Source organism: Crinia signifera, chromosome 1 (genome assembly GCF_055691185.1).
Source record: "Crinia signifera chromosome 1, ASM5569118v1, whole genome shotgun sequence".
Taxonomy (NCBI): Eukaryota; Metazoa; Chordata; class Amphibia; order Anura; family Myobatrachidae; genus Crinia; species Crinia signifera.
In genome coordinates, this window is record NC_139217.1 from 455478656 (window position 1) to 455492726 (window position 14071).

At 47.9% G+C, this 14071-nt stretch overlaps 1 protein-coding gene across 5 annotated transcripts in view; it reads left to right on the forward strand.

Annotated features, from left to right (window-relative positions):
- Window positions 1-1293: 1293 nt before the first annotated feature.
- SMAD4 (SMAD family member 4) overlaps window positions 1294-14071 on the forward strand; it is a 29573-nt gene continuing 16795 nt past the window's right edge. The window contains exons 1-6 of one of the 5 annotated variants that reach the window (XM_083155197.1): window positions 1294-1534; window positions 8805-9124; window positions 9892-10066; window positions 10976-11005; window positions 12415-12633; window positions 12785-12850. In XM_083155197.1, the coding sequence (XP_083011323.1) occupies window positions 8885-9124; window positions 9892-10066; window positions 10976-11005; window positions 12415-12633; window positions 12785-12850 (730 nt within the window). In that variant the 5' untranslated portion in view covers window positions 1294-1534; window positions 8805-8884. The remainder of the gene's footprint in view (window positions 1535-8804; window positions 9125-9891; window positions 10067-10975; window positions 11006-12414; window positions 12634-12784; window positions 12851-14071) is intronic. The other 4 variants (XM_083155194.1, XM_083155195.1, XM_083155198.1 and 1 more) reach the window with 4 other exon arrangements.

Sequence of the window (14071 nt, forward strand, 5' to 3'; positions counted from 1 at the left end):
TAATCAAGTGGCCTAAAGGACCTGGTCCTTTACACCAGATGCTCATAAAATATCAGGTCCCTTTGCCCACTTGGATTTAGCCTACTTATATACAATGGGATATAATCAAGTGGCCTAAAGGACCTGGTCCTTTAGACCAGATGCTCATAAAATATCAGGTCCCTCTGCCCACTTGGATTTAGCCTACTTATATACAATGGGCTGGAATCAAGTGGCCTAAAGGACCTGGTCCTTTACACCAGATGCTCATAAAATATCAGGTCCCTCTGCCCACTTGGATTTAGCCTACTTTTATAAAATGGGCTGGAATCAAGTGGCCTAAAGGACCTGGTCCTTTACACCAGATGCTCATAAAATATCGGGTCCCTTTGCCTACTTGGATTTAGCCTACTTATATAAAATGGGCTATAATCAAGTGGCCTACAGGACCTGGTCCTTTACACCAGATGCTCATAAAATATCGGGTCCCTTTGCCCACTTGGATTTAGCCTACTTATATAAAATGGGCTATAATCAAGTGGCCTACAGGACCTGGTCCTTTACACCAGATGCTCATAAAATATCGGGTCCCTTTGCCCACTTGGATTTAGCCTACTTATATAAAATGGGCTACAATCAAGTGGCCTAAAGGACCTGGTCCTTTACATCAGATGCTCATAAAATATCGGGTCCCTTTGCCCACTTGGATTTAGCCTACTTATATAAAATGGGCTATAATCAAGTGGCCTAAAGGACCTGGTTCTTTAAGTGAGTCTTTTAGACCACTAGGAAATAGCCTAATTTTATTGAATTGGCTAAATCAAAGTGGATAGAGGGACCGGTCCTTTATCCCACTAGGAAATAGCCTAACTTTAATGAATGGGCTAAATCAAAGTGGATAGAGGGACCAGGTCCTTTAACCCACTAAGAAATAGCCTAGTTTTATTGAGTAGGCTAAATCAGTGTGAACAGAAGGACCTGTCCTTTAGCCCACTAGGATATAGCCTATTTGTATTGAGTGGGCTAAATCATAGTGCCTGGAGGGACAAGGTCCTTTAGCCCACTATAAAATAGACTCAACCATGTTGCAATGGAGGTGAATCAGCGATGGGAGGAAACCCACCGATGACTATCCCATATAAGCCGTGTTTATATTACATTCCCGCCCACGCTTTGGCTCCGCCCACTCAGCTTTCGTACACCTTGGTCCATGATTTCAGCAGCTGTATATAACCATAGTGACCGTAAGGGCGCCGCCCCCTTCTCTCAGAGAATTCCCTAGCCCCGCCCCCTGCCTCCTCCCTCCACCACCGCCCCCACTCAATGTCCCGGATGTAGCTCCCGCTGCGCCTGCGCATGCCTGACCCCGGGAGGGTTTGTTGTCTGCGGCCTGCGCCGCGCTCAGGAGTCCGGAGAAGCCTCAGGAGGGGAGGAGGCAGCAGAGCGGAGAGCCCAGGCATTCCCCGTACACTCAGAGCCGGAGCCCGGGACGGGAGAACAACATACAGGCTCAGCCCAGTCTCCGGGAGCCCCGAGCAGCTGGGGAGCACTGCGGGTAATTCTGGGGGGGAGGGGGATGGGCTCAGCAATGGGGGTCCGCTCGCTGCTGGCCTGGCGATCTGTTCGTCTGCTATATGTCTTGTCCGATCAGTCCTATAGCGATATGGTTGTCTGCACTCACTCCCTGTAAGCAGTATATATACAGCCCGGTCCCCCGTCACTGTAGGCAGTATATATACAGCCCGGACCCCCGTCACTGTAGGCAGTATATATACAGCCCGGACCCCCGTCACTGTAGGCAGTATATATACAGCCCGGACCCCCGTCACTGTAGGCAGTATATATATACAGCCCGGACCCCCGTCACTGTAGGCAGTATATATATATACCCCGGACCCCCGTCTCTGTAGGCAGTATATATACAGCCCGGACCCCCGTCACTGTAGGCAGTATATACACAGCCCGGACCTCCGTCACTGTAGGCAGTATATATACAGCCCGGTCCCCCGTCACTGTAGGCAGTATATATACACAGCCCGGACCCCTGTCACTGTAGGCAGTATATACAGCCTGGACCCCCGTCACTGTAGGCAGTATATATACAGCCCGGACCTCCGTCACTGTAGGCAGTATATATACAGCCCGGTCCCCTGTCACTGTAGGCAGTATATATATATATACAGCCCGGTCCCCTGTCACTGTAGGCAGTATATATATATATACAGCCCGGTCCCCTGTCACTGTAGGCAGTATATATACACAGCCAGGACCCTCGTCACTGTAGGCAGTATATATACAGCCCGGACGCCCGTCACTGTAGGCAGTATATATACAGCCCGGACCCCCGTCACTGGAGGTAGTATATATACAGCCCGGACCCCCGTCACTGGAGGCAGTATATATACAGCCCGGACCCCCGTCACTGTAGGCAGTGTATATACAGCCCGGACCCCCGTCACTGTAGGCAGTGTATACACAGCCCGGACCCCCGTCACTGTAGGCAGTGTATACACAGCCCGGACCCCCGTCACTGTAGGCAGTGTATACACAGCCCGGACCCCCGTCACTGTAGGCAGTGTATACACAGCCCGGACCCCCGTCACTGTAGGCAGTGTATACACAGCCCGGACCCCCGTCACTGTAGGCAGTGTATACACAGCCCGGACCCCCGTCACTGTAGGCAGTGTATACAGCCCGGACCCCCGTCACTGTAGGCAGTGTGTATACAGCCCGGACCCCCGTCACTGTAGGCAGTGTGTATACAGCCCGGAACCCGTCACTGTAGGCAGTGTATACACAGCCCGGACCCCCGTCACTGTAGGCAGTGTATACACAGCCCGGACCCCCGTCACTGTAGGCAGTGTATACACAGCCCGGACCCCCGTCACTGTAGGCAGTGTATACACAGCCCGGACCCCCGTCACTGTAGGCAGTGTATACAGCCCGGACCCCCGTCACTGTAGGCAGTGTGTATACAGCCCGGACCCCCGTCACTGTAGGCAGTGTGTATACAGCCCGGAACCCGTCACTGTAGGCAGTGTATACACAGCCCGGACCCCCGTCACTGTAGGCAGTGTATACACAGCCCGGACCCCCGTCACTGTAGGCAGTGTATACACAGCCCGGACCCCCGTCACTGTAGGCAGTGTATACACAGCCCGGACCCCCGTCACTGTAGGCAGTGTATACACAGCCCGGACCCCCATCACTGTAGGCAGTGTATACACAGCCCGGACCCCCGTCACTGTAGGCAGTGTATACACAGCCCGGACCCCCGCCACTGTAGGCAGTATATACACAGCCCGGACCCCTGTCACTGTAGGCAGTATATATACAGCCCGGTCCCCCGTCACTGTAGGCAGTATATATACAGCCAGAGGACCACCCCCCCCCCCCCCCCCCAATAACAATGTAATAATGGGGGTGTTTGTTTTGCTGGGATACGTGTAAGCTGTTTTAGCTGATTGGTAATGCTCAAGTCTCTTCCTCCTCATATGACTGAGGCTATTCCTAGACCTAATGAGCCCCAGCACAAATATTGGAGGTGCCCAATCACCTACATACTTGGCACCCACGCGTGGACTGGCAGATACTCTTCTGCGTTCTGTACCACAGTTGTCTGTTACATGTTATGTTCTGTGTTATGCAGAACGCCGTCCTGATGCTGCTTCTGGAATACCCTGTACGGTTTTCTGTTGGTCCCCCGTCTTTGTACTGTATGAAGCTGCTTAATGTTTGCTGTGTCTTATCAAAAAGCCGCCATAATAATAGGTTATGATCTGTAACTGTGTCAGAATAAGTGACATATACGTGACGCACCCACGGGTTCATGGCTGGGCCACATTAACTCCTTGCATCCTGCAACTCCTGACCTGACGATTACCTGATCCAACTGATGACATCTGGCATTAGAGAAAAACGGGTTCCTAAAGATTACATCCAGCTGAGCTCACTGACCAGTTACTCCCACAGTCCCCTACTGCATGCATACAATGCCCCCACCCAGACAGGAATCCAGATGATTGGTCGATATGACCTTGTTAACCTACGTATACCACACCCACCTCTAGATGAATACAATAGAATTTGGCAGGGGCTGAGATTATTGTTGGGGAGATACTCAGCAACCTGTTTTTGAGGACAGGTTATCTGGCAGGAAAACTTTGCTTGTATTCGTTTGTGCAGCAAGCAGGAGGAGGAGTTTGCAGGTGCACACTAAATATATATTTAGTGTGCACCTGCAAACTCCTCCTCCTGCTTGCTGCACTACAAGTCTCAGCAGGTAGCACCTCATATGTTTAGGGCCCCTCCCCCTTTGTATTCGTTTGTGCCCTCATAGCCATGTGGGCAGAAAATCCAGTGTAACCCGTGCACGTTAAGCGTTGGAATCTAACGCTCTCTGCGCCTGTTACATCTACCCCACCTGCAGTGCAGCATGGTTTTTCCCATTTTGAGAACAGATTTGCCCTGCAATCCTGTCTGAATTAGGCCCCGTGTTCCTGCAATCTACCTCATGAAGTGGCACTTTGATATATGTTGTGGTCCTGCTGACGGACCATGAGGGTCCGTCAGCGGGGTTAGTGTGCATAGGTTGTCTGCAATAGATACACAGGAAGGTGGCACACTGAAGGTGTGTAAAGGAGTGATGAGCAGGCACCAGTGTGTGGGTGTATAGTTATCCATTACATGGGGTCCTTATATACATACAGCCGCAACTTGGGGTTACGATTATCCTCCAGCATAATGTTGATGTCATGCCCTTGGCCTGGGAATGATGTGCCAGGTATTGCTGCATATTGATTACAACGTAAACGCAGCTTCTCCTAAAATAGGAGACTCAGAGGAGCTGGCATGGGGTAAAGGTGCATTTTGCCATTTAAATGCTTATTTGTCTTCATTTGCATGAGCCATTATTTGTGTTCTTTCTGTAGCACCGATACATGTTACATAATTTCTATGTAGTACTCACATTTCTGGATTTAATTCTGGATGACGGTGGAATGAATGATATGGTGACCCAGCGATGTTGGCCTGGGGTCAGGAGGATGGAAAGGTGCGAGAGAAACATGGGAAAGGTTGACATGGGGTTTTTCGCTTATTTTCTTAGCTGACGTGCCGACAGGCGGTATTTCATGCCCTATTTTATTTGGGTGTGTTATACGGTGTCCATGTCGACTGTGTTGATATTCGGGGGGAAAAAAACAAGTGAAAAACCCCATGTTGATCTTTTTTTGACTGTCAACCTAATGACCCTGTTGATCTAAGCCAGTGGTAGCCAACCCTAGCCCTCGAGAGCTACCAACAGTTCACATTTTCCAGACAACCTAGCTGCTGCACTGCTGCACTCATTAATCACTGACACATTTTAAAAGATCCACAGATGGAGCTGATTAGCTCACTTGTGATTCTGTGAGGAGACCTGCAAAACATGCACTGTTGGTAGCTCTCGAGGACTAGGGTTGGCTACCCCAGATCTAAGCCCATGTTGACCTTCTGAGGTGTCGACCTGGACCCATTGACCCACCTTTTAGTGGTCGAGCCAATGCATGTCAGCCTTAGTTCTGTCGACACTATGACCCATACTCTACATCGACTGTGAAGCTGTCTCTTAATATTTCTCCAGTGTAATATTCATTATGACAATATTGTAATATTATTTATTTGTCATTATTTAAGGCTGTTTTTGTTTTTCCCTCTCTGTAAAATGAAAGATCCGACAAAGCCGCCAAGTAAAGCTAATTGTGTTCCGTTATAATGATGGATTCTGAGAGCCATTCCTGGCAGATGATCCGCACTTCCAGGATATTATGACAGCTGTGGCTCACAAATGTCTGCTATTTGGCTTGCGTCTTCTGTAGCCATTTCATGTTTCCTTAGGATCACACGCGTCTGCAAAGCCATTAAGATATCAAGTTCTCTGATGTGCATTACTGCAAATCTGCTATGGATCCGTTCTCCCCTTCTAGGATATTAATGTACCTTCCGTCACCCAGAGCATTGAGCCTTCCGATGACTTATTAGACCGTTTCAGATCTCGGATCTGATAAAGCGAAGCATCGAGCGGCGCCAGAAGGGGTTAAAGCCACACTGCGCCTTTATCTGACGAATCGTTCGGCGAGTGAAAGCCGTTTCCTGTGCTGATATTTTTGGCTGGGACACTGCAGAAATTTCCGTGCGTGTGTTCTGTTTGTTTATGGTTGGGATAGTGAAATCTAGGAGGGGATGAAATTCTCGCACCCGCCTGATGCTCTCCATTGTCCTCTCTCAGAACTGATTGCTGCAGATGTTCTGTAAATAGCTCAGTTCTAGCCGTTGTGTTCCTCTGATAACAGACTTGCAGCTGTGATGTGCGCTACGCGGGTGGTGTACGTATGATGCGGGCAGAAAGTGCTGACATTCATGTCGCCTTCGTTAAAATGCCAACATAATGAACGTGACGCCTAGGCAAAATTTCGGCATGTATTACACTTAAGGTGCATACACACTGGGCGTTTTTGCCCAGCGGGTATGCACAGCGATGACGGGGAATATCACTGCCGGTAATACCAGCAGATGGACGGCGGTGGCCATACACACTGGGAGGCTTTTGAGCTGAAAGCAGCTTAAACGGCGACACTGGGCTGCTTTCAGCTCAAAATCACCCAGTGTATTATGGACCTTTTAGGGTTTGGATGACAGTTAAGGTTTTAGTTACAGACATGACATTTCAACTATGTCAACATTACATCAGCGATGAATGTCGCCACGGTCAGAGTTGACATTATAAATATGGCGACATGTGCAATGTTGACATAACGACCATGTCCACATTCTTATGTCGGCATTCTGAATGTTGATATGTGGTGGATGTGTAGACCTAGTATATTGAACCCACGTCGATTACCATCCCGTCAGCAGTGTGGTGGGTTGTTGGGTAATACGTCTCGGGCATAAGGTGTATTTTATGACAAGGAGTCACAGGATCACTGTTGGAATTGTAGAAAATAATACAAAGCTTGAAGCTGCGTACAGACAAATCACTGGACATAACAGAGGGATAGTTTTGCAGGTTTTTTTATTCATCCCAACTGTCCGTTTGTACATTTGCCAGACGGGATTCTCCAGTACTGATAGATAGTAAGGTTTAATAGGACATTTATCCAACCTACCAAAGAGGACCAGTGAAAGTGTTGCCCAATCCGATTCCAGCTACCCTTTTATAGACTGTACTTGATAAATCAAAGAATATGGTTGCCTATGGCAACAACTCCAGTGATCCACTCTAGAAGTAAATCCCCTCGTAGCTACATATTGCTTTTGGGTGAACTCCTGCTGATGTTAGAGATCAGTATATTATTTTAGGTCTTTCTCTGTGCGTGGCACTGGCAGACCATGCAAGAGGCACAGTACTATGTAGGATGGAACATGCCAATTTATAAACAGGAGAAGGCTATATCAGGCTGCTTACTCAGGGGCAGGTGAACCATCTGCTGGGGCAGACAGTAGAGAGTCATCAGTATATCACATTGAAAATTGCATTGTGGGTACTTACACTTGAAACGCTGGAAAGACCAAAAACGCAAGTGGATGCAATTATTAAATCTCCTTTCAATTGTCACTGCCAACTAGGAAATGTATTACAACAGGGCTTGCCAATTATTCCTTTTGATATGTAGGAGCCAGGGTGAAAAGTGTAGGTGCCAGACACATAAGTTCCGCTTACCTACATGCTCGTTGCTACAGGTGTCTTACTCTGTGCCAGGGGTTGCATGCTCTATGCCAGGGGTACTTGCTCGTTGACATGGGGGGGGGGATTACCCCTCCTCTTCCCCACCTCCCCACTGTCAACCTGGTTGTATCACAGCACATCCGCGGCTGTGTCAACTCTAGGCAGATCGTGAGCCAATCAGAGCTTGTGGTCCGACAGCCGATAAGGTACTACCACTGCTGCTCCTGATTGGCTGCTGAACTGTGAGCTTCGATTAGCTTGAGTTTTGAAATAGCCACGGTACTTCTCTGATACAGCCGGGTGGGTTGTCTACCATTCTGCCCGGTTGTTGTCATTTCCGCAAGCGCACCACTCTGCCCGGTGGTTGCATATGCAGCACCGGTACTTATGTAATATCTGGGCTCCCGTTTTTCTTATGAGACCGCGTCCCCTCGCGGGGCTCGCTACTCTCGCCACGCTTCGGGCACGGTGGCTCGCTGCGCTCGCCACACTATATTAAAATCAACTCCATGCGTAGTTGGATAGTAGGGGTTTGAAAAAATGGGGTGCATTTAACATGGGAGCCCAGATAATACATAAGTACCCAAGCACCTAAGATGCAAACTCCTGGTCCTGACCGATGCAGGAGCCGTTTATCGGTTGACGTTCCTGTATCGGCAATGCATATACACCTATACAATCCGATACCCAATTCACCCCATATCAGGAGAACTGATCGACAATTGTATACCCAGCTTAAAACACCACCAACACATAAAAGCTTGATGCTAGGCAGATTTAGCACCTCTTTTCTGTTTCACCTCCCTATATCTTTGTGGTTTACTGTATTGGTTCAGCTCACCTAGATGAAGATCTCATGCAACATGAATAATAACAGGGAGCCTAATAACGTTGGATTGGTAATGTTAGAAAGCATTAAAATTTGGTTAAGCAAGGTTTCTAAACTGTTATTTAAAACCCCCCCCCCCCCCCCCCCAAAAAAAAATTATAATAATAAAAAAAATGGTTTAATCCCAAAGAAGCCTTCCCCCCCCCCCCCCCCCAACTCTGGACAGATTGACCGGTCATTGTAATCCTACACATTAAATGCTGATCTCTTCATTTCTACCCTGTTCAGGATTGGAGGTGATCTTCCCTCTGCAGCCTCTAACCATCGGAGAGTTGAACTAAGCAGGAAAACTGGATCCTCTCGACAACATGTCGATAACCAACACGCCCACAAGCAACGACGCCTGCCTGAGCATCGTCCACAGCTTGATGTGCCATCGGCAAGGGGGCGAGAGCGAGACTTTTGCAAAGAGGGCCATCGAAAGTTTAGTGAAAAAGCTGAAGGAGAAGAAGGATGAGTTGGATTCCCTGATCACTGCGATAACCACAAACGGAGCACACCCTAGTAAATGTGTCACCATCCAAAGGACGTTAGATGGGCGGCTTCAGGCAAGTACATTTCCTTCTATACACTGAGACCATTGTAACACAGTGGTGGCCCCATTTCCCATTTATTGCTCTGCGCAAAGCAGGAGATGTAAGACAAGGCATGTCCAAACTCTGGCCCGCCAACTACAAATCCCATCATGCCTCACCACAGTTTAGCTATTAGGGAATACTAAAACTATGGCACGGAATGCTGGGATGTGTAGTTTCACAACAGCTGGAGGAACACAGTTTCGCCATGCCTGGATTAGGCTGTTGAACACGCCATTGATTAATAATGTATCTGATACTACCCATACACTTATGCGATTGGATTCGGTGCGATGTCCATCAAATCCGATAGCATCTTGTAGTGCAAAAAGTGCCAGTTTCAGCACCCGATGTCGCATGTCATCTTGAGATGGCACATCGGGTGCTGGAAGAGGGCGGCGTTGTAGCGTAGCGCTAGCGGGGGTCAACAGTGGCGGCAAAATGGTTTAAAACACTGGGCAGCCCTCTGAGAATCCAATCAGATTTGCTTCTGCAGCCGGTGCGAGTCGCAGGCTCCAGTGCTGTGTGTGTTACCGTGCATCGCATTGGACCAGCTGTCAATCACGTGCAATTTGGACACACTTGCATACATTTGATCTCCGCAATCGTAGGGAAAAAGCCCAAATTGCATGTGTATCGGAACCTTAACTCTGCTGCCAGCATGCTGCATACTTTCTCCGTCCGTGTTTTCTGTGATGAGTTGGTTATAGATGTTACAAGCAATGCTTATCTCCTCCCAGGTGGCTGGCAGGAAGGGCTTCCCTCACGTCATCTACGCTCGCCTCTGGAGGTGGCCCGATCTTCATAAGAACGAGCTAAAACATGTCAAATATTGTCAGTATGCCTTCGATCTGAAGTGCGACAGTGTCTGCGTGAATCCATATCACTATGAACGGGTCGTGTCCCCTGGAATAGGTAAGAACCGTGCCTGGGCTTCAATCTTTTCTTGTTCTTGTTGTGTAACTTGCCGACTCGGGCACAGTTGAAATGTACTGTTCCGCAATGGTGCACAAAGGAACACTCTTCACGCCTGATCATTTCTTACAAAAATCCACATCTGATATATGTGCTGCTCCTCACCAAGCAGGATAGGCATTGGCGGAGAGCTGACCTCCCATCTCGAAGCCTGTGGAGCAGGCCTACACAACCTGTGGCTCTCCAGGTGGCGTGCAACTATTAAACCCCGACGGGTAGTTTGTGCAGTATGCTGGGACTTGTGGTATCAGAGCCACTGCAGATTCACGTGTTGCCCAGGCTCGTTGTAGAGGTTCCATTGAGTATTGTCTATTTAAGCCCAAAGCACTCTGGGAAAAGAAGTGATGTCGAAGCACCACTAGATAATGATACCGTCCTATATGGCAGTTATTACAACCTTCTCTTATTTCCTCACCTTCACTAGTTTCCTCCAGGCTGTGGCAGAAGATCTGGGTGTAACTCTGGGAGATGGATTCCTACTGTATATGGCAGATAGACGCCTCCTCTGGGTGCACCCTTATGTTTAAGATGTTTCCTGATTGTTCTGCTTTATGATGGATAGTCGGATTAGTGATAGCATATTCCATGTCATTAATAAAGTATATTCTACACACATCTGTATATCCGGCGGAGGATCTCCAGTCACTGCATTCTATATCCGTAACATGCACTTGTCATAACACAGCAGCGCGTTTCCAGTGTCGTCCTCATGTGACTGTATCATTGCAGGAGTTCCGGTACATAACTCTCCTCTGTGCTGTTATTGGATGCGCCCGTTGTATCACATGATCTCTGGTGTCTTTACGCCGATTACATCACACAGCTAACCATTGTGACCTTCTGTTTCAGACTTGTCGGGCCTGACTCTGCAAAGCACTGGTAAGTCACGCGGCCGGTGACCGGTTATGGTACTGTTGGGCCAATTTTCCGAAGTACTCATAAAATGTTCACTCGAGTCCAAATAAGTGTTTGGTCAGCGATTGCATCAAACGTGTATTCTGTTCACCCTTCCATCTGAATATGTGATGTTTGCCAGTGTCAGCGCCTGTTACTCTTTCTGCAGAATGGGCACAAGCACAGCGCGGTGCATTTAAGGTTTTAAAATAAAATTTGCTATTCCATTCCTCTACATCTTACTGAAATACAAAGAATTGTGCCCTACACTGGCGCTACCAGATCGTGATGGATCGCATGCGTCCCTGCTTCCCGCCTGCCTCGCCGCCTGGAGAAACGGGTGGTCGGACGGCCTGAGGCGATTTGGTCTGATTTAACGGGCCGATTGGTCGCCTTTAATATATACTTCAGATTTTTTTCCCTAAAAAACTTAAGAAAAGATAGACCGAGTGTTATATTATCTTTACAATGATGGCTATTTTATTTCCCCAATCACACTTACATTCAGTAATTCTTATTTCACATATCAATCCTTTTTATAGGGTTAACGTGACAGTTGGTCTGAAATCCTTCTGAGCGAAGCCTAGATCCCAGAAAACAGTGACATGGGGGGGGCGTATGCAATCCAGGATCACGGCTTTCGTTCCCTCTCGACAGCCGTGATCCTGGCCCGTTTTCTGTCTGATCGACTGCAGAACAACAGGTGGAATTCAATATCCCGCCTGCCGATCGGTGCAAAGGGGGCATGGCCGCAAAAATGGGCGTGGATTGGCGATCTGCGGCCAGGATCGCGACAATCCGCGGCCGTTATCGGCAGAACGGGCCGACAGCTTCTAAAGTTGGGCCCGTTCTGCCGTGATCCCGCTTCAATGCTGTCGCTAAAGACAGCATTGAATTAGGGTGCCGCCGCTATTTCCCGCAGCGGAAGATTGCATACCCCCCATAGTGCAATATGTATTACAAGAATGCACTCGCATAAAAAATTTGCATATCGCCCATCCAATGCATCCTGGGAGATTCAATTGGAGGGTTAATACTTGGAGTCCCAAATCCCAAGTATTAAGATGTTGGTGAATGCACCTTTTTAATTTAAATTCTACGGTAAAAACAGCCTGTAATAGGCAAAAGTCTCTATTGTTTTCCTAAGCTGAACGAAGCCCCTTAACTTCAGTGACTGCACCTCCTCACCTGCCCTCCACAAGCAGGAGCTGTGCTTGGAGAACCTTTAAATATGAATTGGAGTGAACTTCTGCATTGCTGAGGATGCGTTGGACTCGTTCTATGCTCTTTTTACTGCATGATCTATTTGAAAACAAATGGTCATTCCTTAAATTGTTCTCAGTTTCCATGTACATGACTGTTTAATATGTGCCGGTAAATGTTTTGCATTACAGCGCCATCTAGCTTGCTAGTGAAGGACGAGTACGGTCATGACTACGTGGAAGGGCAACAAAGCATGCCATCTTCCGACGGGCATTCGATCCAGACCATCCAGCATCCGCCAAGTAACCGGTCATCCAGCGAGAGCTACAGCAATTCATCACTGATGGTGTCCAGCGAACCCAGCACACCCAATGCCTCCACTTTCTCCAGCATCCCCGTCCCTTCAACAAGTAAGTGACCGCTACTGGCGAAGCCGCCTCTCTGTGTGTAGGGCACCCTTTGTGCATTATTTATGTTGTGCGTTGCTTACTCGTAGTAGTAGTGTTAGGCAATGACAGTTTGAATTGGAGTTTGCTGTGTTCACTTTCTTTTTATATATTGGAATCACAGCCCTTCTGAACATGCCCAAAGCTGCTTCCACCTGCTGCTTCCCCGCGTCTCCGTCAGGTAAATAGATAAGGCTGCCAGTCATCTGGTGGAAGTTATTTCAGATCTTCATGGTAGATAACTACATAGAGCTGAGAGTTTATGTGGGATGCTGCTGCTGCGGGTGCAAGCTTAATGCTTCTCACTGCCAGTGGGTGGCAGCGTTGAGTACAGTGAGATCTACTCTGCCCAGGTAGCACTTATTGAAGGCCTAAACTTGTTCATGATTTATTGCCTACAAACCAGGATAATGATCTCATTCAGCCCAAACCGGTGGTGTGGTCTACACCACAAATTACATGAATTTTACTTATAAGGATATTGGGTACATGATGATCACAGGCTGCTGATGATCTGCCATTAGTACATTGTCATATTACCTGTGACCTCACTGAGGTACAAACAAATATGACAATTTAAGGTTATCTATTCCGTATGAATCTCCAACATCTCCCTATCACTACTACTGTACACAGTGAATGGAGTAGCAGTGAATATGGTAAACAGTCGTTAGGTCGACACTATTAATGTTGACATACATTTGGTCGACCACTGAAGATCAACAGGAAAAAGGTAGACATGCCTAAGGTCGACACAAGCATTAGGTTGACATTGGGAAGGTTCGACATAGGATTTAAAAAAAAAAAAAAAAATTGAGCCGACATGTGCCGACAGGCGGTATTTCATGCTCTACCATCCACTGGGGCTTGGAGAGAGAACATAATAGTGTGCCGAGCATGGCGAGTGCAGCGATACGGTGTCCATGTCGACTATATCGACATTCGGGACAAAAACCGTGAAAACCCCATGTCGACCTTTAGTCTGTGTCGATCCAAGGCATGTCGCCAAAATGTATATCAACCTTAGTTTGGTCAACCTATTGATCCATACCCCTAAATACTGGTCTTAATTTGCTATCTACCATGTCTCTGTGGGTTTTATACCCCTGGATATTTAGTGACCAAACAAAAACAACGTTTCAGAATGTACTGAGCGGAGGGTGGTCACGGCAGCATATTAGTGTTCCAGTAACTGTAGTAACAGCAGCATATTAGTGTTCCAGTAACTGATGCCTGTTCCCTGAGACCATGATTCCCCGTTCTTTCCTTTTGAAAATCCAATTAAAGCCATCGCAAGCTCGTTAACATTGGAAGGGAAAGAAGCAGACGTGTGACTGGAGATTTATATTGCGTATTTGGGGCTTGTTGAGTGATCTGCACTCTAAGGGAGGAAGCTATCTGC